Source organism: Trypanosoma brucei, chromosome 4, assembly GCF_000210295.1.
Source record: "Trypanosoma brucei gambiense DAL972 chromosome 4, complete sequence".
Lineage (NCBI taxonomy): Eukaryota > Euglenozoa > Kinetoplastea > Trypanosomatida > Trypanosomatidae > Trypanosoma > Trypanosoma brucei.
In genome coordinates, this window is record NC_026737.1 from 1,323,211 (window position 1) to 1,339,743 (window position 16,533).

At 50.6% G+C, this 16,533-nt stretch overlaps 6 protein-coding genes across 6 annotated transcripts; all 6 read right to left on the reverse strand.

Moving 5' to 3' along the window:
* Nucleotides 1-2: 2 nt before the first annotated feature.
* On the reverse strand, nucleotides 3-2,582 carry TbgDal_IV5180 (hypothetical protein, conserved; the record flags this gene model as incomplete). Its single annotated transcript, XM_011774808.1, has 1 exon — nucleotides 3-2,582. The coding sequence occupies one exon, from the start codon at nucleotides 2,580-2,582 to the stop codon at nucleotides 3-5; it is 2,580 nt and encodes an 859-aa protein (XP_011773110.1).
* A 744-nt stretch (nucleotides 2,583-3,326) lies between these two features.
* TbgDal_IV5190 (hypothetical protein, unlikely) lies at nucleotides 3,327-3,707 on the reverse strand (the record flags this gene model as incomplete). Its single annotated transcript, XM_011774809.1, has 1 exon — nucleotides 3,327-3,707. The coding sequence occupies one exon, from the start codon at nucleotides 3,705-3,707 to the stop codon at nucleotides 3,327-3,329; it is 381 nt and encodes a 126-aa protein (XP_011773111.1).
* A 377-nt stretch (nucleotides 3,708-4,084) lies between these two features.
* TbgDal_IV5200 (calreticulin, putative) lies at nucleotides 4,085-5,269 on the reverse strand (the record flags this gene model as incomplete). Its single annotated transcript, XM_011774810.1, has 1 exon — nucleotides 4,085-5,269. One exon carries the CDS (start codon nucleotides 5,267-5,269, stop codon nucleotides 4,085-4,087), a length of 1,185 nt encoding a protein of 394 aa, XP_011773112.1.
* A 612-nt stretch (nucleotides 5,270-5,881) lies between these two features.
* Nucleotides 5,882-11,179, reverse strand: TbgDal_IV5210 (RNA polymerase IIA largest subunit, putative; the record flags this gene model as incomplete). The annotated part of the gene is made up of 1 exon (XM_011774811.1): nucleotides 5,882-11,179. One exon carries the CDS (start codon nucleotides 11,177-11,179, stop codon nucleotides 5,882-5,884), a length of 5,298 nt encoding a protein of 1,765 aa, XP_011773113.1.
* Nucleotides 11,180-12,158: 979 nt separating this feature from the next.
* On the reverse strand, nucleotides 12,159-13,199 carry TbgDal_IV5220 (serine/threonine protein phosphatase PP1; the record flags this gene model as incomplete). The annotated part of the gene is made up of 1 exon (XM_011774812.1): nucleotides 12,159-13,199. One exon carries the CDS (start codon nucleotides 13,197-13,199, stop codon nucleotides 12,159-12,161), a length of 1,041 nt encoding a protein of 346 aa, XP_011773114.1.
* Nucleotides 13,200-14,408: 1,209 nt separating this feature from the next.
* On the reverse strand, nucleotides 14,409-16,226 carry TbgDal_IV5230 (dihydrolipoamide dehydrogenase, putative; the record flags this gene model as incomplete). The annotated part of the gene is made up of 1 exon (XM_011774813.1): nucleotides 14,409-16,226. One exon carries the CDS (start codon nucleotides 16,224-16,226, stop codon nucleotides 14,409-14,411), a length of 1,818 nt encoding a protein of 605 aa, XP_011773115.1.
* Between the last annotated feature and the right edge of the window lie 307 nt (nucleotides 16,227-16,533).

The following is a 16,533-nucleotide window of genomic DNA, read 5'->3' on the forward strand; positions in this document are numbered from 1 at the left end:
CATTACATGATGCAGCACGGTCCTGAGTACCTTTCTCTAGCAGCCTCATGTTTTTCTTCCTCCACAGCCCTCGCATGGTCTCGCCTTTTCTTCTTTGCTGCTGCAATGGTTCGCTCACTCTCCTCGAGCAGCTTTCCAATCGGAGCACGGGATATGCGCAGCCGCACTAACCCATCACTAAGTGGTCCACCGCTTAACTGAAACCACCGGTCCTGCGCCGGGGTGGCGGACATAAGACTCGCCGGCTGCGTTGCATTTGGCACGAACAGATCAGGTTGCGGGTTCTGTGACCACAACTCGTTAATATCCATAAGGTCAATGTCCACGTAGCCGAAGGCGGCGCGCTCGTATATAACCACACGGATACGATCAAATTCCCGTACGAAGAGTAACGCGGCCGTGGCTGGGTTGCTTTCGTCCCACTGCATGTTCTGCCTGTGCATTAAGTATGGTGTGCGGAAGGTTGGTTGGTCGTATACGGTTAGTGAGCGCTTCTCCGTAAAGGGTGTCTTTTCGCATACCCACACCTCACCGTGGCACTTGAATACGTGTGGCAGGTCCGGTTGCAGATGCCGCACCTCAAGAAACTGCACCCTCACGGCGTGGTAGGAAAGCACTCCACTGGAAGCTCGTACCTGATCCCACATAGAAGTCTGTGTGTTTAGCTGCGGTTGGAAGGTTTGCAGTCGTAGTGGGTTATTAATATTCTGATCCGCACTACTTCGAGTTGCTAAATTGCTGCTAGGCTTGTTCCGACAGTACTTTGCTATGCAGCGCATATACGGCATCATTTCCACAAACCCTTTTGCATTGCTGATGGGAACGTACTCGTGAATGGGGAGGTACTGAAACACGGAAACAACAGTATCGCTTTCTGGAAGCGGATCAGCACCCGCTGCATTCCCGTCCTCCTCTTCCGTTGCTACTTGAGCGTCGGAGTCACGTGGAGATCCGCTCGAATTTCGCCGTTCCACTTCCTCCAACCCCCCTTCAGGCTTCTGAGCACAAGCCTCCGGGTAGAGTTCCCTAAGCGGAGCTTCTGCAGTTTTGACCATCATGCCGAGCACCAGCGCACGCACGGGAAACATCTTACCGTCGGCTCCCTTGTAGGTGTGTAAGAGGCGTGAGGACAACTCACTAACCTTTGGAAGGTTGTCCGCTGACTTGGAGCCTTGCAGCTGCGCTTCCTTCAACCTTTTTCTTTCCTCATCTGCCCGCTTTATTTCCTCATGAACATTCCAGCGGTCTACTTCAATGGCGTTCGGCCATGCTGCTGTGCGATTCTGCAGCCGCATGTAGAACTTAGGCACATCCATAATGCTCCTTGTGCTACGGCCGCCCTCTACGTAACACACACCGAATATAATTGTGTGCACCTCCAACGGGAGGCGGTACGTGACTAGGTCAATAAATTCTTCATCGCCCACGGCACTATATCCATTAATCGCATCCCCCGAATGACGTGCGGTGTGTGGGAATCTCGATTGTAGCTTAACCGGTTTTGGGTTAATGTGGTCTACGTAATTATTCTTTTCGTCTAAAAACACCATGAAGGAATCTAAATCGTGATCACCACCCCAACCAACCCCGAACCGCACATCCGAGAGCGGCTGCCGCAACGCCCCGTATGAATCCTTTGATAATGAGTAGTCTGGAAGTTGCCAGACCGCATTAGTGCGGGAGTTCACCTCCACTCCAAGGACGTCCATCATGGTGGGTAGCGTGTCTACAAAAGTGTAACCAAACGTCCGGATGTTCAGCTCTCGCAAGTCCCATAACTGACGAGAACCCCCGTCCATTGTTATTGTTCCATTGGCACTTCCAGGTGCTGTGCTACCGCTGAGCCTCGTAGGAACGCGGCAGAGCATGCACGCCAAGTTTGCCGTGCCATTTCCAGTGGCGTGCTTCAGATCAATTGTCCCCACCTGTTCATTTGTCATTTCATTCACCACAACAAGCTTGACAGTGGGTAGTACAGAAAAGTCAACTCCGGTGTAGCTGGTCACAACGAGAAATATGACCGCCGCCTCGGACGGTATCTTGTGCATCACGAACGTTACAGACTCGTCGCACATCTCGCGAGAATTTTCGCTACGAAACGCTCGTCCATCTTCATCAAATATGCGACCTCCGCCACGCTTGTCATTCAGCACCTCCTCAACCATCTCTAGCTCCGATTCGTTGTAGATGCGGGAGAAAATAGATTCAATGACTCCAAACCGCTTCAGCTCGTCGTCTTTTCCGCCCCGCATTTGGAGAGCACGGCGGCGAGCAGCGAGTGCAAGTCCTGGTAGACGGTTCTCTTCTTCGCCTCCAATACGACTGTCGCCACTGATAAACATATAAGGCAGTTGCTGCGGGTCAACGAGGAAGCCGCAGTCTCGTAGCGCCTCCTCATCGGTGCCGACTGGAAAAGGATGATTGAAGAAGACCACATCAAGCAGGACTCCCTCACTGCTAAAAGCTACAGCACTCAGATCAAGGTCCACGGGGTCCGCGCCGACGAAATCCCAGTGGAGGCCAACGGAGACGGCAATATTTCCAGGAATGCGAAATAACTTTTGCCGCAACTGGGCTGACATCTTTTCCTCCCCTTCCGGCTTGCACTATATAAGGTAGTAAATTCTCTATATATATACGACCGACTGCACCTGTAAGCGTGTATTTGTTTTGCAGCTTCTACTTATCACTCCGCCTCCTGTCTTACCTGCACCAAGCACACAATGCGTAAGTACAAGGCGGGGACTATGTAGGAATATATAAACCACTGCCACCTCTTCCTATACGAACGGATGTTGTGTGCGCGTGCGAAGGCGCTGCCCTTTACTAACCTTTTTCCTTCTTCCTGGTATATGATTCTTCACCTAGAGTTTTCTCCCTCCAGCCGCCACTGACGGCAGAGGTGTTTCCTAACAGATGGAAAAGGACTAAATACGAGCAAGGCAAAAGAATCACAGTGGTGGCGAGAGAAGTGGACGTGGTTAGCAGGTACGACACCCAATAGGCAAATATATATATATATATATATGGGTATGCAGCGGCGACTGCTTTGATAGCTCGAAGTGCCGGTAAGTATGAATCAGACAAGTGAAAACAGGAAAGTAAGAAGGGATCCAGCTGATGAAAAACATGCAAAAAGAAGGTTAAAAAGCCAAATACCCCAAAGCACGTTAAACAAAACAAGAGGAAACATTTGCCTGCGTCTACGGGAAGCATGAAGAGATCCCACAGCGGAGCCCCTTCTTGCTTCTTAACTCCCCTTCTTTCCTTCCTCCATCCACTTTGCTCACTTTCCTTCTGCGGTTCGACCTTGACATCTGTTGCTATCATAAATCCTTCCTCCTCACCATTGCCACTCTTCCACTCCTCTTGTATCTTGTTTCCCTTACAGTAGTCCTGCCGCTGGAGACACTGAGGTAAATGTTTCCATGCATGAAAGCCATCCAGTTTTCATTTCCCCATTCCCTGCAGCCCACAGACTCAAGCGCGGCCATTTTTTGGTGCAGGGCCGCCTGCCACCAGACCCCGGGTAGAAAAAAACAACAAAGAACCAGACGGTATATGGAGGGACAACGGAACCGAGAGAAGGACCACAGCAGCAGCAGTAGGCAAAACTGCGCATTCCCTCCATTCTTTGATAAATCAAAGTCCAGGGAGGTTGTCGCGCCTCTGAATTGCATGACCCACTTGGCGCTTTGGAAACCCATTGGACTGCCCCTTCCTTCTTTTTTTTTTTTTAGAATTCTTCGTCACCCTTCTCCTCAAATGCGCTTCCTGTACTTCTCTCCCTTCTACATACCACGTCCTTATGAGCACACCTCTTTCCCCTCCTTTCGGAAACTCTGGTAGCTTTTTTCCCTCCCTGTGGAAATTCTCTTTCCCCATTCGATACCTTTCATTCCCCCTTTCTCTGTTTTATTGAAGTCTTATGGGTTTAAATGTCACAAGGCAATATATCAAGCAACCACACAAAACACGGAGAGACATCGCCCTTCACAAACTCATCTGAACAAACCGTGACCACATAAACAGTTGAAAGAACTATACTTTCACTTACATGTTAATGAAGGACGTGTGTTGAGATCTACAAGTCTGACTTATCCTCCTTCTTTTTGTCCTCTTCCCCGTCGGTTTCCTTCTTGTCTTCCTCCTTTTCGTCTTGTTCTTCCTTCTTCTCGAAGGCTGCGAGGGCATCCTCTTCTGCTTTCTTCATGCCATCGTAAGTGCTCTTCACAATGTCCAGCACCTCCTTCACATCATCGCCGATGATAATGTCCTTGAAGATACTGCCGGATTCCACTTGCCACACGTCAATGCCAACATGTGTGAGAGGCTCAGGAATTTTGTAAAGTTCCTCATCATTCTTATACGCTGGATTGGGGATCCTGCGTGGCGCCCATGGACCCTTGTAGGCCGGGTTCGGGATCTTACGGGGTGCCCACGGGCCCTTCGACTTTGGGTTTGGTATCATAGGGGCCTCCCATGCACCGTCCTCAGCATCGTTCCAGTCGTCGGGTTTCTTCGCCTCGGGGTCGACAATTTTTTCCGGTTCGCTGTCCCAGTCTTCCGGCTTTTTGTCTTCTGGGTCGTCGATGGTTGGCACGTCCACCCAGTCGGCGGGTTTCTTGTCTTCGGGGTCATCAATTTCTTTTTCGGGGAGGAAATCCCAATCAGCCTCCAGGGTTCCCTTTTCTTTCGAAACGCCGTCAAGGAAGAACTCGTACGAATTACTGGGGGTGATGTGCAGCGTGTAGACATGGGTTAGTCTGTCATCAGGGTAACTTGGGCGCTTCTTCCACTCTCTGTTTGCGCCGTTGTAGCTGATGATGATGTGGATCTTCTTGTCGTATCCGCAGCGGTCAGGTCCGAACATGAGCCAATACTTCGTTTCCCCTTTGAGTTCAGCTGGGTCCATCTGTGGAAGGAGCTTAATGTACCCGCCGCCGCACCGGAGGTCCTGCTCATGTTTCACAGAGAAAGAAACAACGAAGTCTTTCTTCTCGTTTGTGATGGGAGTGGGGAGTGGTGTGGAGAGAGCATAGAAGCGGGCATCTTCCGTAAGTCGAAGGCCCTTGCTCTTCTCCGCATCCGCGTAGAACTTGCCGGCAGACAGCTCCACTTTGCCGTAATCACTGCGTGCCTTTGAGGCCGTCCAGTGGTCAATGCTGCTGAACTTCTCATGGAAATGGATGGCGCCGTGAACAGTTGCCACCGTTGCAAGAGCCACGAAGACACAGGCGACCGCTACTGGGCGCATGCACATTAGCATTATTATCGGATGCTTTTGTTTTGTCTTATATTGAATTTATTCAAGTCTTATATTAAAATCTTTTTTAAATCGCTGGTTACTCCTTGAAATGTTTTGCGTCAAAAAGAGTCTTATTTTAGAAAAAATATGGTGAGAAATAGTGATATTTGCTGCGCATGCCCTTACAACGTCGACGATTAGTCATCTGAAGCGACTGTATTCATGTTGAACACAGTAAAGAAGAGATTGTCGACACGAATAGCAGAACGACCCTATCGACATGTGCCCTCCTTCTCCACATCCAAAACGGCTAAACTTTAGGTTGTGCAGGGAAACTGCCATTCTCTTTCACCGTTTTTATTTTTTGAGTTCCACCCTTGCCCGCCCCATTGGGTGTATAGCTCTCAACAAGCAAACATACACAACATCTCGGAAGCTTCCCGACCACAAATAATCCTCTCCTTTCCTCTGTAGGGTCTCCAAGAAAACGCTGATGTCCTCTGCACCTTCGTTCCCACCTTTTCTGCTTCCACTCAACTGCACGCTGGCACTTAGCAGTTTAGCGCTGCTTACAGAATACACACCAAACAGGTTGACAAGGTTTGACCTTCCCACCTCACTAATTTCCTTTCGTTACTGTTCTTCCTCTTCCTCGTCCCCAAACTCTGCGGCTGTCGGCGGTGCCGCCTGCTGGGGTGTCTTTGCAGTGGGCATATAATTCGTGGAGAGGTCATCTTCCTCATCCTGTTCCCTTCCCCCGCCAGCCTCCCGCCACATCACATTTGAGTCACTGCGATGTGTGGATGGCTCATCACCTCGTATAGCGTAACCCGCGTGGGTGGGTGAGAGTGTCGGAACGTAGAGAGCTGACTGGGACCGCGAGTCCTCGCTGTGCGACCGGCCGACTTCTGTGCTGGCGTATACCTGCGACGGTGGGGCAGCACTGGACATGGCATGGGGCGTGTACGGTACTGAAACACTACCGATACCTTGCATGGTCATAGAGTTGTCGGTTCTTGGTAGTGAAGCTTGCATGGAAGTTGGCGCCACGCTGTGTTGCAGGTGGTAAGAAGAGGCTTCACTGTATTCGGAATAACTGTGCGCCACTGACGACATCCGCGTTGAAACTGGGTTGAACGCGCTGGCGGAAGACATAACGCTGTACATTTGTGAGGCGCTTGCTTCCCGCCCTCCGTATTCCAAAGCGGGGGATGTAGAATAAGCTTGACTCCTGTGCACTGCGCTCGCTTCGAGCCGACCGCCGTGGTACGTCGTCGAAGGGTTGTATGGGGCCGAGGCCGTTACTGGTGCGGAGGAGGAGCCCCCACCGAAACCCTGGCGGAGAAACAGACTGGCATTGTTTACAAACGGTGTTGCATCATGATCTCTTGGTCGGTACGCAATGGAGGATTGGATATTTTGCTGCAGCGTGGACCCGAGACTGTGATACACATTTACATCCTTTCCGGGTGCAACCGCTTCTGCCTGCGGTACAGCCTGCTGCAGCGCTGCCATGTTGAGAACAAGATCGAAAAGCCCCGTACCAACGCGCGCTTGGTTACCGAGCACAAGATTTGCTGATACCCCACGCACGGGATCGCACTCGCCAAAAGATGCAGCCGCCATAAGCACCTTAACAGTTTCTTCAAATGAACAGCGCATCAACGGACCCGACGTATCGGAGCGGTTGATTCCTGAGCGAGAAACAGCCATCAGGTACCCATGCTGACATATCGTATCCACCAGTATAGTATAGTGGCGGTAGTTAATATTGAGACCATAGGCCAGGTAAGCCTCACGAAGTTCCGTCAACATCTTTGATCTCGCCGCCTCAATACCAAGAAGACTACATACCTCAGGCACTTTGTTGCTACTCGTTTTCACCGCATTAATAATGTTCTTACCATCCTCACCTACGACACCAATAAAAGCACGTCGCAATGCCGTGCCGTCCGTGTCTATTGCCCATATTTTGTTGCCACTCATTTTCCCCGTTGCCTGATCTACAGTGAATTCGGTGGTGTCCTTCAGCAGCGCCCGACGCACACCGGGAATACCACGCAAGTGAACCCGCGCAAGGAGGGCTGGGATTTCACGCTTAAGCTTTGGGATCGAGTCAGCTCCTTCGTTATATCTGGACCGCATTCTTATGGTCCGCTGGCGCACATTGTTAGCCATTCCCGTTTCAATTATGTAGCTTTCATCCACTCGCAGGATAGCTTGCTTCACATCCTTCATATCGAGGGCCTTGTCGGTGACCATATCCACGTCGAGCTCCAACCTCACCACCCATGGCGAACCTGCCACTACCTCCTGTATTCTTAGCTCTGCATCGCTTTCATCCATAACATTCCACTCTAGTTCGAGGATGTCACGATCAGCCTCCACAACGGTGTGACGTGGGTCAGGGTCGTAGATGAACTGTATGCGCCTTGTGATACTCTCCAGCGTGCAGTATTCAATGAGATGCTGGGCCTTTTGCGCATTTCGCTTTTCATCATATGGTGGAAACAGAGACACTGTCATGCTCGCGTGCTTTTGGTTTCGTGAGACGTTTAGAAGCTCCAGTAAACGTGGCACACCGAGGGTAACGTTCTTTGAGGAAATTCCCGCATTGTGGAACGTGTTAAGTGTCATTTGTGTGGCAGGTTCACCACACGACTGCGCAGCGATTGCCCCAATGTTCTCACCCGGTGTGGTGAGTGACTGGTGGTACTTGGTTCTAATTTCCTTGAGAAGATACTCAAAAGCCCTATCGTTAAGTTTATATTCCTTCAGCACCCTTTTTGACGCAAGTAGCTGCCTCAAATGAACGTTGAAGAGAGTAAGCGCACTTTCAATGCGTTCACGACTCAACGTATTCCTGATGTATCCATCCCCTCCCCGGTGGTAAGATGGAAAGAGTTTCATGAGATCTTCTTGAAGCTTCCGCACGTGGTCGATAATAGTGATGGGGCTCAGGTTGGACACTTGACTACGTTTGCCCATAGTACTGCGCGCGTTTTGGATAAGTCGACCTGGATTAACAGGGAGGTTAAGCTTCAGTTTATCACGATCCTCGAGGTCAAGCATTTTGCGTGACCACTCGCGGTCCGCCGTAAGCTGTTCATATTCTTCCTGAAGTTTCCGAACATTTTGGGGATCAGCGCGTAGCATCTTCCTAACGTGGGGATCCATATAGTTACCACCAACCTTCCCACTGAAGGTGCCATCCACGTCGTACTCATATTTGTACGTGTCTTCCATCTCCTTATCGTCCCGAAAGGGAAGAGGGAACAGCTGCCCACCCTCTATACGGGCCCCGTCAAGACCGTCTTCGCCGTACATAAACTGAATTAGTTCATCGTTTGCATTTCGTACAGTACCGTCGTAGGCTGCGTGGACATCTTCTAGCGCCTTGATAAGCTTACGCTGCAGGTACCCTGTATCAGAGGTTTTCACCGCAGTATCGATCAAACCCTCACGACCAGCCATTGTGTGGAAAAAAAACTCGTGCGGTTTCAGACCCTCAACGTAACCACGGTTTGCCATGCCGCGTGACGTCTCACCATAATCGTCAAGCATAAAGTGTGGAAGCGTGCGCCTACGAAAACCGAATGGAATACGGCTTCCCGCGACGTTTTGTTGCCCAACAAAGACGGCAATTTGACATATGTTCAGATCTGTACCCTTACTGCCTGCTTCAATCATCACCTTGAAGCTGTTAGTGCGACGGACGTTGCTCAGTGCCTTCTTTGCTGCCTCTTCGCGGCACTTGTTCAGTGCGCTGTTGACATCTGCTTCGAATGACTGCAGAAGTGTCATACCAGCCTTGCGGTTCAGTGTACGGTTGTTGGCAGCCGCACCAATTTTTTCAACATTCCTCCGTGTTTTCACGAGGACATCATTCATCTGCCGCAAGGTGTCACTGTCAGCTACGGTGTCTTGAACCCCAACGCTGAAACCGAAGTTAAGTAAGAAAAACGTCGTCACGCGCTGCACGCCGTTGATGAAGCGTGCCACTTCATCAGATCCGTGCTCATTAAATATAACGTGAATGAGTGATCCCGGTGCAGCACCAACGATACTCTTAGTGATTGGTCCACATAACAACTGACCACGTCGTATCATCACTACGGAATCATTGTGAGGAAAGGGGGGCCGGTCCTGTGGTGTTGCTGGATGGTTAACCTCAGGAAGGATAAGTGAAAATACCTGCTTTCCGGTCCAGAGGGGTCGGGGTTTCAGAATGGCGGGAATGGGTAACTGCCAAAGATCCAGCCAAAGTGCCACGCTTTGCACAAAGTACTTATCGAGGAATGTGTCCTTGTCCGTCAACCGGTAACTACCCAGCAGACTGTCTTGCACAATACCCATGCACGGAGCAGACTTATTGGGCGAGACGAAGTTCTTTGGAACCATCATCATTTCAATCAGCTCTGCTTTCGTTAAGAGACTCTGCGGCACGTGCAAATTCATTTCGTCACCATCGAAGTCAGCATTGTATGGTGTGGTACAAGAGAGATTAAGCCGGAAAGTGTTATAGTTGAGAACCCGAACCCTGTGGCCCATCATACTCATGCGATGCAATGTCGGCTGCCGGTTGAACAAGACGACATCCCCATTAATCACATGCCTCTCCACAACGTCACCGATGTTTAGCGTCACCTTGGAGCGGTCACGCAAGAGCGCGAGTTTTGTTATGGTGCCATTCGGATGGTGTATGTAATTCGCCGACGGGTAGACCGTGCGCCGGGCAAACTCTGTCAGTCGCTTCTTATTTACTGTGTTCACTCGCTCGGGGAATGTAAGCGTCATCGCGACAGAAAAGGGTACACCTACTTCATCCACGTCAATGTTCGGATCGCCTGTGATGACGGTTCGAGCGGAGAAGTCCACCCGCTTCCCCATTAGATTTCCACGCAGTCTACCGTACTTCCCCTTCAAGCGCTCCGTTAATGACTTTAGCTTCTTTGTGTCATTCACCTTCGTTGGCTTATAGTATGTGGAAGCGTTATTGAAATATGTCGCCACATGTTCTTGCAATAACGCCCGGCTCCGGTCAATTGCTGCCTGCACGTCTGACTCCTTATCTCTGCGTAGTTGGTTGTTTCGTTTCACAATGGACATGATCTGATGCGTGAGTTCATCATCTGACCTGAGACCGCCGAAGGATATTGCGGGCCGCACCTGCGGGGGTGGAACTGGAAGCACAGTGAGCACAAGATCCCGTGGGTGGCAACGTTGAGGGTCGAAGCCCATCAAGCGGGCATCATCATCGGACACGCGGTCAAGTACCTGTCGCACCTTATCAGCGTGCCACTCGGCGTCTTGTTCCTCATGTACTGCCTTGATAACGAGTGTTGGGTAGATACCATAAAAGCGACTTACGCGGGGTTGAGACGCACCACAACCCCGTGTCGCGCCTGGCCCCATCCCTGATCCGCCATTGAAAGGGGCACTATCAAAGCCGTCAATCCCCATATCGTCTTCGGTGCTGGTGGAGACGCGGCACTTTGCCTCAGCCATCTTCGCAACTTGCCGAAGACGGTTGAGGCCTGTCATGTGCTGCAACTTCTTATGTACGTCCTGTTCGCGCGTGTTAAGGAGGAGAGCCCCGCACGTTTTGCAAACACACTTCAACACCAGCAGTACAAGATCGAAGACGCCAATATTAAAGACAGGCTCTGCGAGCTCGATGTATCCGAAGTGTCCAGGGCACTCTGGGTGCTTCCTATGACATGTCTCGCATGCGAATTCGAAGTCAGTGGTACCCATACGCAAATCATTGATGCCTCCCCGGACTGGTCGGCCGCGTTCATACGACTTGGCGTGCTCGACAAGGCACACGGCGTAACTTTTGATTTGCCTTTCCTTAAATATCTCGAACTGTACTTCATTCACCTTGTGCAACTCCATCTGGGAAACCGGTAGAGCCGCACCACCTGACATGTTTGCACTACTTTTTGCCCTATCCGGTAATCTCTCAGTGCTTCTCTTTATAGGAACGTGAAAAGGTTACCAACCTAATTCCTTCCCTCCCCCTCTTATTGGTTAAGATTGTTTTCCTCCTTTATTGACTCTTTCTTACCTTCTTTCACCGTCACGCTTAGCCTGGGTAATTAATCGGCGTGACAGGGGGTCTCTTTACTCTGATGAATCAAAGTACAGTAAAAGAATTAGGGTAAGATAAACAAACAGTAGACAAAGGGAATGCTTGGACGAGCGCACCCACCAACACCACCGCGGTGAAGACACAGGGTTGCGTTGGCACCATCGACCACCAAACGGAGGGAAAAGTTATCATTACAAAATCAATAACGTAACAGTGTGTTAACGGCGCGACGCAAAGTTGCAGTGCCGAAAGCAGGAGGCGGAGACTCAAGTCTCGTTGTTCGCCACCAGTTTGTAGACCAGCTTTCAGCATCTGATACCCCGATCGACCCATTTCCACAGCCCGCGCCACCGCACCTATACACGAGCGAGGTAGTACATGTGGCTATCATCCCACAACAAGCAGCCTCCACCACTTATACATACACACATATATATATGTCGCACTTGGACGAAACCTTAAACGTATGTTGCGTTATGCAAGTCTCCAATTTACCTTTAAACACTTCCCTCCTTCACACACTTTCCATCAGGATCACCGACTTCATTGTTTATTGTTGATTCCCTCCATGCGAGTCCGCGCTGTGCCGCGAGATGATGGGGGAAAACTGCGCTTACACACACATGGATGAAAAGGGTGGGTAGGAGGAATGTGATGTGGGCAAGTAGGAACGATGGGTGCTACTTGTGCCCGGCCTTTCATACTGAAACTATGCCCCTCTCTCCTCACCTCCGCATGTGCATGTTGGTAGGCCTCCCATATCCCAAAACTCAGGTTAAGGGGCATCCCGACACCGCATGAGTACCTTCCATAACGCTAAAAGAAGTACCTCAACAGCGTGCGTGTTGGCTCAATCCGTATGAAGCTACACATAAAATTTTCATCCACACACATAAATGCACCGGCGTTATCAAACTCATCGCAGTAGTTCGGCGCAGAGAAAACTGTCACAAGCTGCCGTGCTGCGAAGAATTCATAACCCGCGTCCACCACCTGGTGCGCACGGCAAATGAGGTCGAGGTCAAACTTCTTATTGAAAGACTTCACGACACTCTCACTAAAGGTCCACGACACGCCGCGGTCATTCTCACTCCAGTTACTCTCCATATTCGTGCTGGGATCAGACCATAACAAATCGCATATCAGTCCACTATCGGGCACGTCCGTGGGGCGGAGAATGCGACGTATCTGATCGAGATCAGTGAGTTCAGGACTGAGCCCACCATGCATACAGAGGATACGTCCTTCAACCAATCCAGCCACTGGCATGCAGTTGAAAGTATCGGTGAACTGTTTCCACAAGCGGACACTATACCGCCTCTTGCACTCATCGAAGAAACCGTATATACGGTTGATGCTACTACACTCGTGGTTGCCACGTAGGAGGAAGAAGGTCTCAGGGAAGCTCAACTTATATGCGAGCAAGAGACAGATTGTTTCCAATGACTGGTCGCCACGGTCTACATAGTCCCCGAGAAAAATATAATTTGCATCTGGAGGGAAGCCTCCCAAGTCGAAGAGTCGCAGGAGGTCGGTGTACTGTCCGTGCACATCCCCGCAAATTCTCACGGGGGCGGCAATTTCTACTAGCATCGGCTGCGACATGAACAGCGCCCGGGACTCCATCACTAACCACCGCACCTCAGCCTCCGTTAACCCCTCTGTCGTTGCCCGTCCGGTTCCATTGGTTTTAGGAGTGCTTTCTTGTGTCTGGGCGCTCTGGAACGCGGCAAGGCGTGAGATGCGAGTGTACGTTCGTTGGTTGCTCTCGCAGTTCTCACCGGCAGGGCCCCGCGTAGCAGCAGTGTTGTGTACCGGATTGAGCAAGAGTTTCTTTATGATTTCGTCACAGTTCATTGAGGTTTCGGTTACTTCACTACTATGACTCGCTCACGCCGTACCGCCTAGATCGTATGCTAATTCGCAGCCTCTCTTGTCCGAGCTGTTCGCTTAGGTAACGAATGATGCCGACCAGTTGTAAGTGGCGGAACAACAGACCCTTTCGCCAAGTGCGAGAACAGGCACGGGGTTCAGGCAATTGAACGGAATGGATGGCACCCCTTTCTGCAGTTCTGTAATTCCTCCCCCCGCTTCTCCCCTACAACCTTCTAATCTTCCCTTCTCTAACTCCACTTCAACCCCTGTTACCTGTTGTTAAACCTTTCTTATTTTTTCAGCTCCTTGGGCTTCTTCTTCAGTTTCTGCTCCTTTCCTAACGTTCCCTCCTTCGTCGCGGTTTTGCCTTGTGGGACCGCCTCGACTGCAGCACCCGCGGGAATACACCGAAGCACTCCGACAGAAACACTAGAAGCAATGTCGAAGCACTAATAATGAGGGACAAGGTTTGAGAGAAAGTGGATCGGCCGAACGAAAAAAAAAAATTCAGTCAAGCTACAGCAATCAAAGTAGTTCCAACGGCTAAAGGACAGCGCGCCTGCCTACACGTTGGTTAAGATACGACATTCATTTGTGTGTATGTGTGTCCGATAAAACATCATGCATGAGGCCCTCGCCATAGTGAGTACTCAAACATCGGGGTAGTCCCTTCCCTACACACACACACACATTTGGACCGTTGCAACGTCCGCACGCAGACGTTTCAAAGTTATATCACGATGACGTGCTTTCTTTCCCGTTGCCGTTGGTAATGACTGCTTATCGCGCGGAGGATTTCGCCCTCCCCGCGCATTTCAGTCCCGGACACAACGGTATACAGAACACTGCACGGTATGAAACAAAGCAGAGAGGCGAAAGACAGGTAAAGTAGGGAGTCGATAGGTCTCTCACCTTCGAAGGAAGGAGACGATTGATTATAAACTCACTGATAAGAGGGGTGGTAAAAAAGAAGAGAATGGGTGAGGGTGAGAGAAGGGAAGGGATAATACACTGTCCTGGATCTTATGCCCTCATGCGATCTGCTTTTGACCAGCGCACAACAGTACTCTCACATATCCCTTAAACGTATACACATGACGATGGAAGAACTGTAACTGAGCATCCAGCAGTCACGCCATCCGCAATTATAGGCCTTTACGGGGACATGGGCTTGTATCCTTCCACCAACATCTAGCGTCGCTCAATATCCTCGGTTACTTTTAAGCTTTGCCTCACTACCGACTGCTCTAACCGGGTGGCTTCTAAATTCCGCTCCATCTCTTTTTGCTCGTGTGTGACCTCCGGCGATGAGGGGGCGCAGTCGCTTGCGTCGGAGCCGCCGGCTCGGCCGCGGGCACCGTGCGGTGGGCGCCATTCGGTGAGCGTTAGATTTGGCATCGTGTTGGGCTTGATGTTTGACCGGCCGAGAATCATACGAATACATTCAACAAACCCTTGTACCACTGCCGGGTACGCTGCTGTCAGCTTCAGCAGTGAGTACACAGAATCTGACTGTCGAATGGCAAGTGACGCGACTTCAACTATGCTTCCTGCGTGAGCCCCGACTGCGCGAACGCCTAGAAGCAGTTTCTGCCGGTCGTTTGTTACAATCACCTTACAAAATCCCTGTGCACCACCCATTGCGATGGCACGGCTGAGATGGCTGTAGTCGTAACGCGCAACGATGTAACCGAACCCAAGAGCACGGCATTGTTCCTCGTTGAGTCCAACGCAAGCCACCTCCTCTTCGAGAAAGAGGATGGTGGAAAGGTTTGTGAGAAGAGAAGAATTAACCGGTCGCGCAGGTTTCTCCCCGTAAATGTGCTCAACAGCCCCTCGGCCTTGTGCCTCACCGAGGTTCACCAAACCCCGGTCAGCGGAAACATCACCAACAGCGTAAATGTGCTTGTAAGGGACACAACGACCAAAAGCATCCAGTGTAACCTGTCCGCCGGTGACCTTGCACGCAGTGTTCTCGAGGCCAAGGCCAGAGAGGTTTGGTGTGCGGCCCAAAGACACCAGTGCTCGTTCTGCCTCATACGTCTCCACGCTATTTGCATCATTCCTATTATTCGTTGTGTTGTGTCGCACACTGTACACACATCCCCCAACATCGTCACTCTCCTCCCATGACTCTAGGTCAAACAGGGTACAGGTGTTGAGAATACGTACCCCCCGTCGCGTAAGATGCTCCTCGACAAAGTTTGCGATATCCTCGTCTTCCTTCGGAAGAATCCGTTTGGCTTTGTCGATGATTGTTACTTCTGTGCGGCCAAAGTTGGCGTATATGCTGGCGAACTCACATCCCACTGCACCAGCTCCGATAATTACTAAGCTTGACGGGATGGGTAACTGCATGATGGTGTCCGTCGTCACGACTCGTCGGTGATCCGCTACAACGAATTCGTGTTGCCGTGGTACGGAGCCTGTAGCAATAATGAAGTAATCAGCAGTAAGAACGTGATATTCATTTGCACCGGGGCTATGCACATCCAGTTCATGTGGTGAAGAAAACATAGCCCTTCCAAACACTGTTGTGACCCCGGCAGCCCGCAACAACTCAACAGTCTGAGTTTCCCGCGTTGCACTAACCTCTTGCAAGGTTTGTTGCACTCTTGATAGGTCCAGTTTCTGCTGAATTTCCCTCACCGTGTCGTCGTCGAAAACCCGCCGAGCTGACGCTCCGGAGAGAGAGGATACATACTTCGACATTTCCCACAACGTTTTTGACTGTAATGCACCATCCCACAGATCGCAACCACCAATACGCTTTGCTTCTACAAGGCAGACCCGTTTGTTGTAGTCCACAGCTCGTAGGGCCGCCGCAATGCCAGCGGGGCCGGCACCAATGACACAAACATCGAAACGAGGCAAATTTGAGGGGATATAACTGACGCAAGCTGATCTCAAGGAACATACCCGGCACAGCCGAATCATCACTGTGGTAACGGTATTAATTACTAAAACTACGTGTGGGGGCGTTGTCACGTGAAATGTTGCAGAGATCATAGGAAACACAGGAGGGCTGTTTATACGGGAAAATTAAGGGGTGTTATTGATCAAACTAACGTTCTCTTCCTTCATACGCGATTACAACATATATTTCCCACCACCTTTTTTAGCGTAAAAGGTACGTCCGGTTACTGGACTACACGTCACGTAAATAAACAGGGTCCAAGAGGGAGGATCGACTCAAAGGAGAAAAATGATGTGTGATTTCATTGAGCGCTCCCTTGTTGTCTCATGAAAAGAGTAACTCTGGGAAGGGAGTGTACACGTCATTTTTTTAAAAAGGAATAAGTTGCGTTACGCGGAA